The 18,236-nt window shown below is 46.9% G+C and overlaps 1 protein-coding gene across 3 annotated transcripts in view; it reads right to left on the bottom strand.

Annotated features, from left to right (window-relative positions):
- The window catches only part of RAP1GAP2 (RAP1 GTPase activating protein 2), a 701,910-nt gene that overhangs the window by 581,513 nt on the left and 102,161 nt on the right, over positions 1–18,236 (bottom strand). The window contains exon 1 of one of the 3 annotated variants that reach the window (XM_083172238.1): positions 10,676–10,808. The exons of the other annotated variants lie outside the window; for them this stretch is intronic. Within the exon in view, the coding sequence (XP_083028364.1) occupies positions 10,676–10,719 (44 nt within the window). The 5' untranslated portion in view covers positions 10,720–10,808. Of the gene's footprint in view, positions 1–10,675; positions 10,809–18,236 lie in introns of those variants that run through there. 3 annotated transcript variants of the gene reach the window in all.

Genomic DNA, 18,236 nt, shown 5'->3' with positions numbered 1-18,236 from the left:
CAATTAATCAGAGATTTGCATTCAGTAAGGTCCATTTCAGAAAGCGCAATCATTCATCTCCCACAGTGCAAATGCAGCTTATTCCTGTTCCGTGCTTATGTAAGAATTTAATACACGAAAATGGTGACATCTACAGAGGTGAGAAAACTCCTGATGGGGAAAGCTGGCCCGGATTGTGGCAAGTTTTTTAATCATACTTGCCTACCTGACCCTCTCCTTCAGGGAGAAAATGCTCTGTTTCTGGACTTCCCTGGTAATGTAGGATTGCCATCACCTGTCGTGAAACACCTTTCTTATCAATTACCAGCTCCCCACAGGTGATGGCAATCATACATTACCAGGGAAGGCCAGGAACAGAGCATTTTCTACCTCATGGAGAGGGTCAGGTAGGCAAGTGCGCTTTAAAGTGGCTAATTATGCACCCAAATGCAAACATGACATACCATTCTGCAGGATATAATTATTTAAATTAAATTAAAGTGGAACATAGAGAAAGTCACTTTTGGGGACATTACCTGCTAAGCATTTTCACAGTGAGTAGCTTGGACTTTTGACTATTTCACAGAAGGGGCATGAAACCAGAAAGGGGAAACAGCGACAGAAAGCTGTACATAATTGTAGACTTTGAAGCAAAGATCCAAGATGATGATGATGATCAGCAGCAGCACCACAGACCTTGCATTCACACGGGGCGATATATCGCTCAGTGTCCCGTTTTCATCTGTGACCAGAGATGGTCGCTTATGAAAGGGAAGCTCTGCCGGGAGAGCTGCAGAGGGAATCAGCTGGACGCAGGAGCAAGCTCCTGCAACCAGCGATCATAATGGGGCTAAAAATGAGAGTGCGCACCCGGCGATTTATCGCCAGTGCACACTCCAATCACTCAGCGACCATATTACCAGTGATTTCTGCCCGTGTGTACACAGCTTAAAGCTCCGTAGACACTATGGGGTTATTCCAGTTCACTCCTTCTGGCAAATTCCTTCTTAAATGGACAAAACCATGTGCACTGCAGGGGGGGGGGGGCAGATGTAAAATGTGCAGAGAGAATTAGATTTGGGTGAGTTATTTTGTTTCTGTGCAGGGCAAATACTGGCTGCTTTATTTTTACACTGCAATATAGATCTCACTTTGAAGTAAAACCCCACCCAAATCTAACTCTAAACATCTAAAGGGCCCCTTACACTAGAATGATATATCTGATGCTGAAATTGGATGCAATTTCCCATGAACTCCCCCTGGACCTTCCAGGAAGTGATTCCAGACGATTTGGTACTTTGGTGTCATTTTTTGCATAACATATATCTCATACGATTGATCAAGCTGAGATAAATCGCATGAGATATATCTTGGTATACCATTGTACCATACGATATATCTGATGGGCTGGATTAGGGGCTAGAAAACTGTCAGTCAAACTTTCTGCAATATATCACATGCACAATAAGCATTCCATTTTCCATCCGATTCCGATATATCACAGGTGCGGTACGACCAACCTAGAGGCTCCTATCTGACTCTCACGGGACCGCGCATTGGATCGAATTGAAAACACAGATGATGTGGCACTTTTCAGACGATATATCGACCCGAATGGTCGGAATCCGACAAAATCGTGCAAAATCATTCTAATGTAAGGCCTTTATTCACTTTGCACAAGTACCATCTACCCCACCTGCAATGCACATGGTTTTGTCCATTTGAGAAGGAATTTGCCAGAAGGAGTGAACCAGAATAACCCCCTATATTATGGGTGAAATGTAATAGGATAAGAGATTCAGAAAGTGAGAGATTTGGTAAGAAATAGACAGGTTTTTTTAAAGCGGCAATCATTTACACTGCAAAATCACACTGGTTTTGCAGTGTAAATGATTATCGCTTTAAAAAACTGGAGACTGCAGATGCATATGCTCACAGTTTAGCGAACAGGTAAATGCCGCCCATCGCTCCGCATGTCGCAGCACCGGCGAAAAGTCATTCGACGTTCACTCGCCATCAAATAATTATTTTTTTCCATTCGTAATGACGGGGCCTGGACTGACTTTTCATTTCAACGCTGTCACCCAAATTTGGGGCAGGGGCTGACGTCATATGCAGACTTTAAGGTAAGTTTGCAAAGATGGGAGTTCTACTGAATTTGGGATGTTGCCCATAGCAACCAATCAGGAACCTCTATGTGATATTGCTATTTAATTACTATAAAGGATATGCAAATTCTACACTTTTACACCAGAACTGCAGGGTCGCACCCGGGTTCCCTTTTACACCCGCGTCCCCCCGGCATTATGCCGGGTGGGTGACACCGGTGAAGTCGGGCCCTGAGCCGGCGCTTGGAGATGACATCACCTCCAAGCGCTGGGAAACACGCAAGCCGGGACCCCCTCAACGCCGAGCGACATGCTGGGGGCAAGTCCAGCACCCAGGAAAGCTGCTGGGCTGCAACAGCCTCCGTGCGCCCCCAGTTGAATGGTTGCCAGGCACAGGCATCCATTCACCTCCTCCTAGCCTCCGCTGCTGTCTGCATAGTACCAGGACGCTGCAGTCAGGAGGTTGGGGCTCCCCTATTGGTGGAAATGGGTCCCAGGGTCGGATGACCTGGATTACCCATTTACACGTCCCCTGATTTCGGGGAAGCCCCGTGATATATATTTTTCTTACCCCTTTTACACCAAGCCCCGGCCCAGACTGGAGTGGCAATATTACAGGTCAAGGCTCTGACCCACCAGTCAACCTTTTTACAAACACCCACCAGTCATCCTTTTTGGGCCCAATAACTCCCTCTGGATAAAGAAATCTCCACTCAGGGAACTCATTGCTCCACTTGAGCCAACCACAAGTGAGATCTGTCTATAGTGAGTGTATGAGACTTTGCTAAGGTCAAGTGGTCACTCTAGGAACGGGATTATACCATACAATGAACCACCTACTGTATATGAGAGACTGTACATTTCTCACGCCAATATTCATGGTTACATTATGAGTTTTAACTTTTGATTTTGTTATATATTCATATCTTCAATTTAATCTTTTATTAGTGTTTTACTATATTGTTTAAATAAATATTATTTCAATTGAATTATCCCATGGTGTTTTAATTGAAGCCTTTCTCAAATTAAGTACTGTTTCTTCTTGTACTTGTAATTACTGTAAAAGAAGTTGGGCATTAAGGGCCTTATTCTAGTTCACTCTTTCTGACAAAGGGGGAGATTCTCTAAAAATCTCTGCCTCCCTTTGCCGCCCAGCTCCGCCCCCCTTTGCCGCCCATCGCAATCATAATTATCACATATGTTCTAACATATGCGATAATTATAGCAAAGGACAGCTCTTGCGTTAAGAGCTGTCCTTTGCGGTGAAAGTCGCTGGGTCCCTGCACCCGGAAGAGGATCAGTGCAGGGAGGAGGTCACAAGTCCGGGCAGCACAGCTCTTCTATGGGGCATCGCCAGATTTTTCTGGCGATGCCCCCCGCCGGCGGGGGATGCTTAGAGCATCCCGAAATGCGGTAAAAACCCTGATAACGGGGATTTTACCGCATTTTCACCTTAGAGAACCTCCCCCAAAATCCTTCTTAGATTGACAAAACCATGTGCACTGCAGGGGGGCAGATGTAAAATGTGCAGAGAGAATTAGATTTGGGTGAGTTATTTTGTTTCTGTGCAGGGAAAATACTGGCTGCATTATTTTTACACTGCAAATTAGATCTCACTTTGAAGTAAAACCCCACCCAAATCTAATTCTCTCTGCACAAGTTACATCTGCCCCACCTGCAGTGCACATGGTTTTGTTCATCTAAGAAGGATTTTGTCAGAAAGAGTTAACTAGAATAAGGCCCCAAATCCCAGTACTCGGTATTCCGACAGCGACATCACAGTAGTCAAAACCCCAACATTATTTCCAGGCTTCATAATTAGACCCTCACATGCTTGAAAATGTCTGCAACATTAATAGGAAAGGAAGGATAAATAGTATACAGTACTTAGGTTTGGTCTGGAAGTTTAAAAAGAGTGTTCCACATTTTGCCACATTGTAATGCCCACAGCTCACATTACACCAGACAGTGCCACCAGTTTACATTACGTTACATCAGTGCCCCAGATAACATCAAGCCACACAATTACCCCAGTTCACATACTGTAGTTCATATATGGCCACACAGTGTCTGCAGTTGATATTATGCCACAAAGTTCCTTCAATCTGGACAGACAAGAACTGGGTGCAGGGGAGGCGGACGTCCTTAGCCCAGACATGGACCAACTGCACACAATATACTTATACCCATGAGAAGTAAATACAGTATATTCCTACTCTTAAAAGACATACAGCCTGACACTAGCAGCTTAATAAATAATTGAAGTGGTAGCTTTGATGTTTTCCCTTTTTTAATAACTCTGCCACTATCATCTTTTATGCATTACTTCTACCATACAGTACCTTCAGCAGTTGTTTTAAGAGCAGAAATGAATTCATGCACACATAAGTATCCCCCGGGGGTTAGAATCCCTTCAGCATTAGGGAAAATAGCTGCTAACAACATTGTTCTCAATTTTTACAGATTATTCATACATACTCAATGCACATACAAACCCTAGCAGCAGGATAACATACTGTAGTAGATTGCCTATTTACCAAAAAGGCTTGATAACAATCTAATGATGCTTCATATGGTGATAGAAAATCTTTATCGCAGAGAATCATCTGACTTCAAACAGACTTCTTTTGAGAAATACACAGGTTGGGACTGCAATCCCGCCAGATGGGGGGACGGGAGCTGGGAGCCCGCTGCCGCCGTACATGACGGTCCATGGGAAGTGCTGTGCACTATCGCGCACGCGCAGCAGCCCTCTAGTGGCCATTTTGGATGTGGGCAGAGTACCCAGACAGTCCAGGGGGGGAGCGCGGCCGGACCGTTTTTACAGAGTTTTGGGCCGACCCACCAGGAAATGGCCCGGTTTCCTGGTGGGCCAATCCGCCCCTGTAAGGAAGGTGCAAGTGCCTACTTATAATGATGAAACTGCTTTTATCTGTGTATAACATACTTACCTACTTTATCTGTCCCCTCTCCGGGAGAAGTGGTCCTGTGTGGATCAGTGCCAGAAATCCACACGTACTGCACATAAGATCTCTGGGTCGGACCCCCTCCAGGTGGCAGGGAGCGGGGATCGCATGCAATACATCGAATGCAGAAGCACTGCAGGTGATGTACTGCATGCGATACTGCCGCCTGGGAGGGTCCTGGGCAGCTTAAGGTGAATTGGACACGAGTTTTCCTGTAGGAGAAGTCACATAGTGTATGGGGGCCTTTACACACTGGCATGCCTTTCAACTGCTCCAATTTCAGTGGGACAGTCCAGTTTTTCAGGTACTGTCCTTTTGTCCTACTCATTGGTGGCAGTGACCCTTGGGTGGGGGGAAGCTGGAGGGACACTCTGGCATCAATGCAAAGCAGCAGAGAAGGGATGGCGGCACATGCGCCACTCATCCACACACAAGGAGCTGTCTGTGAGAGTTATGGAGAGGCTGGGGACTGTCCAGCAGATCCCATGGCAGAAAACGGAGGCGTGGCTTGCAGATTTGGTATTTTCTGAAGGCCATGCCCCCTTTCCAATAAGCCACGCCCCTTGATTCCGGGCAGTTGTTCTGCATTCATTACTACAGAAGTTGGGAGGCAGGCACTAGGGTTAATTATTTTTTTTTTTTCATTTTTGTTCAGTCAATTAACCTACCAGTATATTTTTGGATTCCTCTCCAGTTCCTGTTTTCCCAGCACAGTCAGTAATTTAACCCTTTCTGTGTGCACTCCATGAGTAACACTGCAAATACATTTGAACACACGCTTCCCCACAATAGCAAATACTTCAGATGGCTTTAGTTGCCTTAAGCTTACAGTATGTATTGTCTGGTGGTCCCTGCTGGTAGGGTTGATGCTTCTTCCATTCCTTTGATTGGAAAATTACATTGTTTATGAGCAACGTCAGAACAGTTAATAGCTAAGACTTTACTGCAAAACTCTTTTGGGCTTTTTCCTCTGCAAGAATTTTTTCTTAAACAGACCATTTTTGGGGCTACATTTACACCAATGCTAAATATACCCCTTAGGAATGTGAATCCGTCCTTACATTTGCGATCCTGAGATACTGTATGGCAGTGGTTCCCAACCCTGGTCCTCAAGTACCCCCAACAGTGCACATTGTCCAGGTCTCCACACAGAATCACAAGTGATATAATTAGCTCCACCTGTGGATCTTTTAAAATGTGTCTGAATAATGAGTGCAGCTGCCGGGTGACCTGGAAAACGTGCACTGTTGGGGGTACTTGAGGACCAGGGTTGAGAACCACTGCTGTATGGGATTGGAAAAATCTCAATCTTAGAACTCACGGGATTGAATTGTATTGTGCTGCACCTGATATCACGACATAAATTGCCGGATTATGGCCTTGTGATGCAATCAGAGCCATGTAGGAGTATGGTCGCTCTTTGTCCTCCAGCGCCGCCTGCCCCTGTTCCATCAATGACTATCCCTGCTGATGTTGCCATAAAAAAGCTACTCCATAAGTACCGGCCAGTGGTAGAGTCCTGTGATGCAGATGCTCTCAGACACCAATTGGCAACCAATCAGTGACTGAAAGTGACACATTCATGGGACTCGATCTAGTATACAGGCAACTGGAAGAGCATGACAGTACTATAATGCGACCAGAACCAAGAAGATAAGTGCTCCCACAGTCCCCTGCCAATTTAATGGTGTGGTTTGAGTCCCACAATACTTGAGATTTAGGGCCTTATTCTGATTCACTCTCAGAGGCAAATTCCTTCTCAAATGGACAAAACCATGTGCACTGCAGGTGGGGCAGATGAAACATGTGCAGAGAGAATTAGATTTGGGTGAGTTATTTTGTTCCTGTGCAGGGAAAATACTGACTTCTTTATTTTTACACTGCAATATAGATCTCACTGTGGGGGGTATGCAATCTGGGATCCCGGCTGTCGATCCCCGCCGATAGCCGTGATCCTGGCCCGTTTGCGGTCAGATCGACCGATAGCCGTGATCCTGGCCCGTTTGCGGTCAGATCGACCGCATAACGACAGGCGTGATTCAACGTGCCGATGGGCACAAAGGGGGCGTGGGTGCAAAAACAGCCGTGGATTGTCGATCTGCGGCCCGGATAACGACAATCCACGGCCGTTATCGTCAAAAGGGGCCCAACAGTTTCTGAAGTCAGGCCCGTACTGCCCTGATCCCGCATCAGTGCGGTCATAATGAAAGCATTGAATAGGGAGCCGCCGCCATTTCCCACGTCGGAAATAGCGGCGGCACATTGCATACCCCCCTTTGAAGTAAAACCCCACTCAATTCTAACTCTCTCTACACATGTTACATCTGCCCCTCCAGCAGTGCACATGGTTTTGTCCATTTGACAAGGAATTTGCCTCTGAGAGTGAACCAGAATAAGGCCCTTGATTACAGACATTTTTGGGACTCAAAAACATCATGGATCTTGGGATCTGGGATCCCGGGATTGGCTTACCTAATACCCCTGCATTACAACTTTTATTTAACTGTATGAAAATGTAAAACCTTATAAATCCTAATACAAATTTAATAGAAAGTTCACTAACAAATAGAAATTCTAGACACAGCTGCTGGGACTCCAACTATATGGAAGGTGCTACAATGGCATCTTTGTGCACACTATACACGTATACAGGTAAATGCAGACACACCTGCATACAGTATCTTTTATCCTAATTTGTGTAATGCAAAACAAACTGACAATTAGTACTCTGTGTAGACACAGTAATGCACCCTGCACTTCATACAGTCAGTATACACATTATCCATTCTTTCCTACAATTGCTGTTAATACAAAAGTAAAGAATGTCTGTGTAGTACTACAGTATATGGATTTCTGCTGAGAAACATTACTAAGCACTGGGATTGTGCAAATTCATTGAAAAAATAGTAATGTGATAATAATCTATACATACATACATCATAACATATACTGTATGTTAACAAAATAGATGTCGACATATTCACCAAGTTGTCATTAACAATCTGATCAATAGCATGTTGACACTGCCACAAAGTCGATATGTTTGCAACGTCAACACCTAAGCAAACCCTAATGTGGACAGTGAATGACGACTTTTTCCCTGTATACCATCTCCTATATATTTGGCTACATCTGTCACTCAAAGTGGGTGTCTGTGTCTATAACGCTCTGTTCCTGGACTTTCCTCTTAATGTGTGATTGCCTTCATCTGTGCTGAACACCTTTCTGAGAAATTAACCTGTTTAAAACAGGTGATGGCAATCATACATTAAGGGGAAGTCTAGAAACAGAGCATTGTGTCCCTCCTGGAGAGGGTCATGTTGGGAGGTATGTGACAGAGAACCAGCCCAGTGAGCCCACAGACAGTGCCAGATACCCACTGCCTTCCCATGTTGCCCAGCACTGCTACTCCACAGCCACCAGGTGAGCGCCCCCTTCCCGCGATTTGCGGCAAAACCTCCCCCCCCGCGGGCCCCCCCCTCCCGCGATTCGCGGCAAAAACACCCGCTCCCCCGCGACCCCCCCTACCGCGATTCGCAGCAAAAACACCCCCGCGACCCCCCTCCCGCGATTCGCTGCAAAAAGAACCCCCCCACGACCCCTCCCGCAATTCGCGGCATAACCACCACCCCGCGACCCCCCCTCCCGCGAATCGCGGCAAACCCTCCCCCGTGACCCCCCCGATTCGCGGAAAAAACACCCCCCCCGCGACCTCCCTCCCGCGATTCGCGGCATAAAGAACCCCCCCGCGACCCCCCCTTGCACGATTGGCGGCACCCCCCCTGCGACCCCCCTCCCGCGATTCGCGGCACCCCCCCCCCCCCCCCCGCAATTCGCAGCAGCCCCAGGATTAAATGGCACATGCAAAACACTGACATGGCTATGGTCGACAATGAAAAAGGTTGACATGAGTTTTTGAAGATTTATTTTTAATTTTTTTAATTTTTTCATATTTATTGTCATGTGTCGACATGGACACCAATGAAGTGGCACACTTATGTCAACATTTACATGTGTTGACCTTTCTGTGTTGATTTTTTCTTGTGGCGATTCGCGTCACACCCCCCCGCAACCCCCCCTCCCGCGATTCGCGGCACCCCCCGTGACCTCCCGCAATTCGCGGCAACCCCCCACCGGAACCCCTGTGAACCCCGCCCTCCCGCGATTCGCGGCACCCACCCCCGCGACCCCCCCTCCCGCAATTCGCGGCACCCCCCGTGATTCGCGGCAGCTCCAGAATTAAATTGCACATGGAAAACACTGACATGGCTATGGTCGACAATGAAAAAGGTTGACATGAGTTTTTGAAGTTTTTTTGTCATTTTTTGAATATTTTCATATTCATTCTCATGTGTCGACATGGACACCAATGAAGTGCCACACTTATGTCAACATTTACATGTGTTGACCTTTCTGTGTTGATTTTTTTCTTGTGGCGATTTGCGTCACACCCCCCCCCCAACCCCCACTCCCGCGATTCACGGCACACACACACACACCTCCCCCGCGATTCTCGGCACCCCACCCCGTGACCCCCCCTCCCGTGATTCACGGCACACCCCCGCGACCCCCCCTCCCATGATTCGTCGCAACCCCCGCCCCGTAACCCCCCCTCCCGCGATTCGCGGCACCCACCCCCGCGACCCCCCCTCCCGCAATTCGCGGCACCCCCCCCCGCGATTCGCGGCAGCTCCAGAATTAAATTGCACATGGAAAACACTGACATGGCTATGGTCGACAATGAAAAAGGTTGACATGAGTTTTTGAAGTTTTTTTTTTCATTTTTTGAATGTTTTCATATTCATTCTCATGTGTCGACATGGAAACCAATGAATTGCCACACTTATGTCAACATATACATGTGTTGACCTTTCTGTGTTGATTTTTTCTTGTGGCGATTCGCGTCACACCCCCCCCCCCGCAACCCCCACTCCCGCGATTCACGGCACACACACACCCCCCCGCAATTCTCGGCACCCCACCCCGTGACCCCCCCTCCCGTGATTCACAGCACACCCCCCGCGACCCCCCCTACCATGATTCGCCGCAACCCCCGCCCCCGTAACCCCCCTCCCGCGATTTGCGGCAACCCACCCTGCGACCCCCCTCCCGCGATTCTCTGCAATCCCTCCCCTCCCGCGATTCGCAGCATCCACCCCCCCACAACCCCCCCTCCTGCAATTCGCGGCACCCCCCGCGACCCCCCCTCCTGCAATTCGCGGCACCCTCCGCGACCCCCCCTCCCGCGATTCGCGGACACCTAAGTTACAATACAGGGCATCTTTCATACAATTCTAACCATATTTCTCATATACAAACGTTCACAAATTAAGGGGGCGCAGCCCCTTACGACGGTGTGAAGAGCGCCCGTAGGGCGCGATGAATCACCTAGTGTCTATATAAAGCCCTTACAAGTACAGTGTGCCAGCATGGTGCACACTGTACACTGTCCCATGAGAAGCAATGCCTGTAGAATATTGAGGAAGCGGAATAATACTAGTAATGCAGTAGTGGTGGGATAATAGCCTGACATCCTGATCCTCATCCCCCCATGTAATCATGCAACAAGGTTATTAAGTAAGCACATCCAAAGAAAAAAGTAATGAGAGTAAAAGAACCCACCAGCCAAAACCTCCAAACGACAGGCTGCGCTTCCTCCGGAACATCGCTCCAGCTGTGTAGCCGGTCCCAGCGTCTCTGCACAGGCTCAAGCTGCAGTACACCCAGCACAGGCTCAGGCAGGTGAGAAGGGAGCTCCGTATAGTGCCGGCCGTCTGACTGCTGCTGCTGCGCCCGGAGGCTGTGCCTGGCTATCACTGGGAAAGTCACTGCTCAGCTCCCTGTGCTCTGCTGCCTGCCCGGCTCTCTGCCCATTTCATGCACTCACTAGTACAGTATGCAGTTATTCAGTGTTATACAGGCTGCAGGAACTGCTTTCATTTCCCTTACTGATATGCATGGGTACGCCTTTATCTCTACTTTACCACATATACTGTACTTTCCAGCAGGACTGGCCAGACCTGTAATTGAGATCCAACAACAGCTCATGTTTTCCAGACCACCTAGCTGGTGCACAGGTGTAGTCATTACTACCTGTCACATTTTCATACATAAGCTACAGGTACATGGTCATTAGGTCGCCCCAATTTAAGTTGCCATGCATTAAGTCGACCACTGAATGTTGACATGCATTAAGTCAACACATTAAATAGGTCCACATGGCCAGGGCTGACAGGGTTTAAAGGTTGACACAAGCATTAGGTCGACCATAGGAAGGTTGACAGTCAAACCTTTTTTTTTTGTAGCCGACAGGCGGTATTTCATGCCCTACCATCCACTACAACATCTTGGGAGAATAAAAGAGTGTGCCAAGCGCAGCGAGGAACCGTGCCCGAAGTAGGGATGGCCATCGTTGCAATTGCCATCGATGGTTGCCATCGATGGCAATTCTGCAACTGGCCATCGATAGTGCTAAACTATGCAATGGCTGACCATCAATATTTTTACATATCGATGGTCAGCCATTGTGTTTGATTGATTGGCCTGTGAGCCAATCAAAACATGGGGGGGGGGGGAGCTTCGTGGGTGGGGGGCGGAGCTATGCTCCGTGTCCCGCAACTTTGAAAAAAAAAAAAAGCAAAACATTGTTTTGCTGTTCCATCAATGGAGGGAAACCATCTGGTTCTCCCCCATCGATGGCAAAAGTATTCAACATCGGCCATGAACCATCAATGATTTTGAATCATCGATGGTCGATGACCATCCCTTGCCCGAAGCATGCAACGGGACGCGGTACACTTTGGTGGTGTTCATGTCAACATCTGGGACAAAAAAACGTGAAAAACTCATGTCGACATTTTGACTGTTGATTGACCCATTGTCGAGATAATGCTTGTGTCAACCTTTCAACCCATGTCGACCTGCAGTGATCGACCCAATGACCGCATTCCCTGAGCTACATTCAATTATAACCGACACTTTGTACAGATTTACAGGAAAACATGGACTGTTGGTAGATCTTGAGGATCGGTTCGGCACCGCTGTATGTATGTCTAATATGTGTGTGTGTCTACATATATCTACTGCATATGTTCATTCACCTACCTAAATAGGTTAGAAAAAATTTTTTTTACCCTCACCCACTTCTTACGCTGGGTACACACAAGCCAAACTCCACAAGCGATATCGTTAACGATTTCCTCAGAAGTCCCATCCAAACGATAAAGTGCATACACACTGAATGATATTGTTTATGATGTCATTCAGTGAAGTCAGCCGGCCCCGGAACATGCAGTCATTGGTGATATAGATCACTGGTTCTCAAAGTCAGTCCTTAGGACCACGCACAGTGCATGTTTTACAAGTCTCCTCGTAGAATCAAGTGAAATAATTAGCGCCACCTGTGGATCTTTTAAAATGTGTCAGTTAGTAATACCTGAGTGTACCTGTAATACGTAAACTGTGTGGGGTCCTGAGGACCGAGTTTGCGAACCACTGTTATAGGGGTTATTCAGATTTTAACGCACAGCTGTGAATTCACAGGCCGAGTGATTATCGAATAACTGCGCAATGCGTATGGCTCACAGGACCCATGCGCGAGTCCATCCTGCAATAAAATCCAACATTTTTTTTTTAATTGCTGGCTGTACGCAAGATCATTGACAGGAATCTGGTGTTTGAGGATGTCACCCAGCCATTTACTGGGACAGTCAGGGAAAATGCAGGCGTGGCCCAGGCAATTTCACGGAGGGTGTGTTATATTAGCTCTTGCCCTGAATGTTTTGTTTCTATGGCACTTGCTGAGTACGTCCTGGGCTACACATAGACCGAACACAATGGACAAATCATTTGATGGTGAGTGGTTGCAAATGGATTTGCTGCTAATCAAAGGGATGCAATATATACGCAAGCTCATCACAGGGCAGCATTTAACTCTGGGAGGGCCCCAATTACCTGATCACAGGGCTCTACAAATTAGCAGCTCAGCAATCAGGTCTGAATAACCCCCATAGTAAAATGAGCTGCATGTACAGACAACGGAGGACATCATTAACAACCCGCTATACCACGCATCATCAACAATATAATGCGTACACAGACTATATGCAGGAGATGGAAAAGGTTTGTATAGCAGCGCTTAATAATTACAAAAGTTTTCAATAAAACTAATAGAGAATCAACTGGACGGATGGTACATAAAAGGTAACATTGAATAAAATTAAATTAAAGTACAATGTGACCGAGCTTTGTTAATATATGTAGTCAGGCACACAATGTAAAAATGCAATGTATAAAAAGCACACACAGCTCCTGGTGTTGGTGTGTAAGGAGACTGTCCATTCCTATTTTATCCCATTGGTCTAGGTCTGGGGTAGCCAACTCCAGTCCTTGAAAGCTACCAACAGTTAAGCTGTGTACACACGGCAGCGATAGGGGCTGAAATTGCTGGGAATATGGTTGCTGGCGACCATATTGCCAGTGATGGGAGTGTGCCCTGGCAATAAATTGCCGGGTGCGCGCTCCCGTTTTCAGCCCTGTTATAATCGCTGGTCCTGTGCTCCTGTGACCAGCTGATTACCTCTGCAGCACCGCCGGCAGAGGTTCCCTTTCATCAGCGACCATCTCTGGTTGCTGATGAAAAGGAGAAACTGAGCAATATATCTCCCCCGTGTGTACGGGGCTTTAATGTTTTCCAGATCTCCTTGCAGGATCACAAAGAGAAGTAATTAGCTCCACCAGTGGATCTTTTAAAATGTGTTAAGGTGTGTACACACGGGTCGATATATCGCCGAGCGACTGGAGTTGGCTACCACTGGTCTAGGTTGATGTATACAGTGTAGATGGTGAAGTCCCGCACTATTGTTTGCCTCCTAGCAATGGTGTATCAGGCTTGTCCAACTCTGGAATCTAGTCCACCATGGAAGATGAGCTGGCGGTGAAGGTGGGTTCAATAGCGGAGAGTTCCACTTTCAAATATGAGGCACATGAAATGGAATATCTGGGGTTGGTCTGGAGCAGTTCCGTTTGTGGGATTGACTGTCCCATCCCTGCTAGTGGAACCACCCTTGATAAAGCGCCGCAATTATCTTCAAGTAAGGTTCCAGACAACTTTTACATATATGCTGGAGAAATTGTTATTTTGCATACCGTTAATGAAAACTCGTTTAATCGGCATTAAATAAATACATTTGTTCTACTAGTAATTAGACATGATCACGCAGAATGTGGAAATGTGTGTAAGCGGGATGTTAGGAAGCAGGCTGAGCTAGATCTCTCCGTAATCTGCCTGAACTCCGTCATCTGTGACAAACTAAAACGAAGACCCCAAATTCAATTAGTGTGGAAACATTCAGCTTCTTTATGTACTTCAACCAAATAAATTAACTTGGAAAAAATGTAATTTAATTAAAGTAATGACTAAAATAAATTAGAAGTGACATTTAAAAAGAATGATTACATAAGGAGTTATTTAACAAACATATGCATGGCCTTCAGAATACATACTGGATGTGGGATAAATGGATGGGTGGGTTCTGGTCAATGGATAGATAGTTACAGTAGGTAGTCGATAGGTTGGGGGGGGGGGGGGGGGGGCGGCGATGCACCTTGCCCAAAGCGTGGCAAGCGAAGAAGCCTGTGATGGTACACATTACATTTATTTGGGTCCATGTCTATGTAGTAAGCCTTGGAAAGAGATAAAGTGGACAGAGACAAAGTACCAACTAATCACCCTCTTAATGTCATGCACCCAGGTTCTCAAACTCGGTCCTCAGGACCCCACACAGTTCACGTTTTCCAGGTCACCCGACAGGTGCACTCATTACTGACTGACACAGGTGGTGCTAATTATTTCACTTGAAGCAGTTAGGAGACCTGCAAAACATGGACTGTGTGGGGACCCGAGGACCGACTTTGAGAACCTGTGCAATAGACAACAAACAATTTTGCATTTCCCTTTAAATTCTGGACAAACAATATTCTGAGTCTGGTATATCCACAGTAGCAGTCATTGAATACACTGTTCGCTACACTGTGTATATTCGCTGCCCTGCCGAATGCCCCCCCCCCCGCCCCCCACGCACCAGGCGAATCTCTGCATTAGCAAGTGAGTGTATGTGTACACTTACACATCCATTAGCATGCTCGGAGATGGTGGAATTCGGTGAAGGCGTTGCCCCAAGCAGGCAACAACATGCTTACATTCGCAGCAGTCCACCCAGCTTTTCTATGGGCAATGCCCATGCTGGACATTCCTCTGCTACTGCCCCCTACCCTCCCTTACTGGAGTGATCGCCCCCCGGTGAGTGTGAAACTCGCCAAAGGTGTTCGCTCAGGGGGTTTGCACATGCGCATTTGCGCATGCACTGACCCCCATCATCGGCTGGGGGACCGAATTAGGCCTACTGTAAACGGGTATGAATCACCCTCATTGTTCTCACATAAAGCAGCAGTGGTCTGGGTCCAGCACCTGATTTTCAGGAGCCTCCAATCTGTGGGGGTATGCAATTGTGATTAGCGGCTGAATTAGGCCCAATGTGTGTAGTGTGTTGCGGCTCAGGGTCATCATGAAAAATGGCGGACTATGCTAATTGTCTGTAATGATGGCTATCACTGCTGCAAGCAAGGACATACAGTAACTGGCCTTGAAATAGAGATGATTATTGGGGAATGTTTAGCAGGAATGACCTTGCTAATGAGTGACTGTCTCTAATGTGATATCAGCATGGAACTTCTATGTGAAAATAGTGGATGCTCCAGATTCATGATATTCCTGCATTATGTTAAATGCAAATCAACACGTATGTGTAACTGCAGACAAGCAGTAGTACAAGCACAAATAAACACCATATACCATACACCATATACCATATAACAAGTATCCACATGACATAGCACAATATAATAGTTTCCTTGCAGTTCATTTTCACAACTGAAACTACTCAACAGCTGTCAGGGACTATGAGGCATGAGACGAGCTTTGGCACAGAATGGGAGGGGGGTGAACTATGTCACCACTGGAGGGGCACATCTACTTTATCCTGCTGTATATCCCTATGGTGCCTACTGCCAGGCCCCAAACTCAGAACATCGAGGATGGGGCTGAATTCAGAACTATGGGGATTATTCTGGTTCACTCGGAAAGGCACAATCACTCTCTAATGGATAAATTGATGATGTAACATGTGCAGAGAGAGTTAGATTTGGGTGTTTTATTGTTTCTGTGCAGGGTAAATACTGGCTGCATTATTGTTACACTGCAATAGAAATATCAGTTTGAAGTACACCCCCACCCAAATCTAACTCTCTCTGCACATGTTACATCTGCCCCACCTGCAGTAGGTATGATTTTGTTCATTAGAGAGTGATTGTGCCTTTTCTAGCGAATCAGAATAACCCCCTATATTCTTGCCACTAGATCTGCGAATGCATTGCTATTTGTGATTTTGCATTGTGAGTGTATTCTCTTTTTCTTGGTGGCAAGTTTTTGATCGCAGGCAACTTCTTTTTCCGCAGTTAGCAATGCCGAATTAGGCCCTTTGTCAGATGTGCTTTCAAATTTGGCTCTTGTGCCAGGTGATGGTCCTGGCCCTGACCAACCACTGAGGCACCCAACACGTGTATGCTTAGTGCAGTGGTGTCAAACTTATGGCCCTCAAGCTTTTGTGGAACTACACGTCCCAGCATGCCCTGCCACAGATTTTATATAATGGATTGCTAAAACTGTGGCAGGGCATGCTGGGACATGTAGTTTCACAACAGCTGGAGGGCCAGGAGTTTGACACCATTGGCTCTTAGAGTAATACCCAGTGGCGGCTCTCACCACTGTGGAGAAGGGGGGCTGCTAGGCAAATTCCCAGGTTTAGCGTGTCAAGCCGGTAATTTGCCTGTTAACACAGGTTTTTTTTTCAGTGCGAACGGGTCAACCCGTGTCAAAATTCCCTGGTCTCCAACCCTGCTTTTTACCCGGAATTGAGACCCAGGTATGCAAACATGGGTTGAAAAAAAAACAGCGTTAAAAGGCAAATTACCCGGTAGAACTGCCTCGCCTGGGAATTTGGCTTAGCAGTGAGAACGGGGTCCGACGGTGCAGTCCCCGGCATTAAAATGCCAGGTAAAAGCTGGGTACTTCACACGAGCAGTGTGTTCATGACATAACAGTACTGGGCCCTCAGTATTGGCAGAGTGTATATAAGTACGTGCAGTGTGGTTGTTAGACCTCACACTTAGAAGATATAACCAGTTTGAAGGGTTTATTCAAGTGGCAGGCTTGTAGGTTACAACAGTACTTCATGTGTTAACTTCAAGCAGTAATACAACTTGTACATTTGGTAACGACAGTCTCTGGTTGTTACTTAGCTGTAGCGTTTTGGCGCGTGCAGGGTAAATGACAGTCTGCTGGTTTACGTTGCGGTATCTCTCCCAGTCTCGCTGCTGCCAATGATGACTGATCTCCCTGTGCAAAAGGTCACGCTGGTAACGGGTTTACAGCGGGGACTTGCTCCTATGCGCTCCGGTGCACGTGGAGCTACAAACAGCATGGACGGAGTCACACACGATCTGAGGCACACTCTAACGCGGGGACTTCCTCACAGGAAAGAGTAACGCTGCCAGCAGGGTCAGGGGTCTCTGCCCTGCTATTCGCTTAAGCGACCTGTCACTCAGGGTGACGCTTAACTACGTTGGCTGCAAGGGGGAAAAGGAAGACTGTAAGTCTTACACTAAGCAGTGTATGCGGAGACAGGCGCCGAGCGCTGCAATCTAACACTCCCCCTCGCTTAAGGCTGTCTTCGGCTACATAAAAGAACTCAATACAATGCTTTGTCCTTTTGTAATACCTGTAACCGAAAATATGGTTAGAGAGAAAAAAAAGACATTCAGAACATCAAAAACTTCAAATCAACATTTTTGAACTTAGACAAGTCCACAGTCCTTCACGAACTTAGTAAGCAAGTTTCCCGACAGTCCTTTAGTAAGCATGTCAGCGACATTCTGTTCACTTGCAATGTATTCAACATCGATGGACTTGTTCTCCACTAGTTCTCTGATGAAGTGATGTCTTATCGCGATGTGCTTTGACCTTCCATGGTGCTTGGTAGTACAGGAAAGATCTATTGCTCCCCTGTTATCACATGCGATACTGATAGTCTCTTCTTCATAAAGTAGACCTAACTCACACAAAGTC

Source organism: Crinia signifera, chromosome 2, assembly GCF_055691185.1.
Source record: "Crinia signifera chromosome 2, ASM5569118v1, whole genome shotgun sequence".
Classification (NCBI taxonomy): Eukaryota; Metazoa; Chordata; class Amphibia; order Anura; family Myobatrachidae; genus Crinia; species Crinia signifera.
Note: the sequence above shows the minus strand (reverse complement) of the source record. Positions and strands in the feature narration are given on the sequence as shown.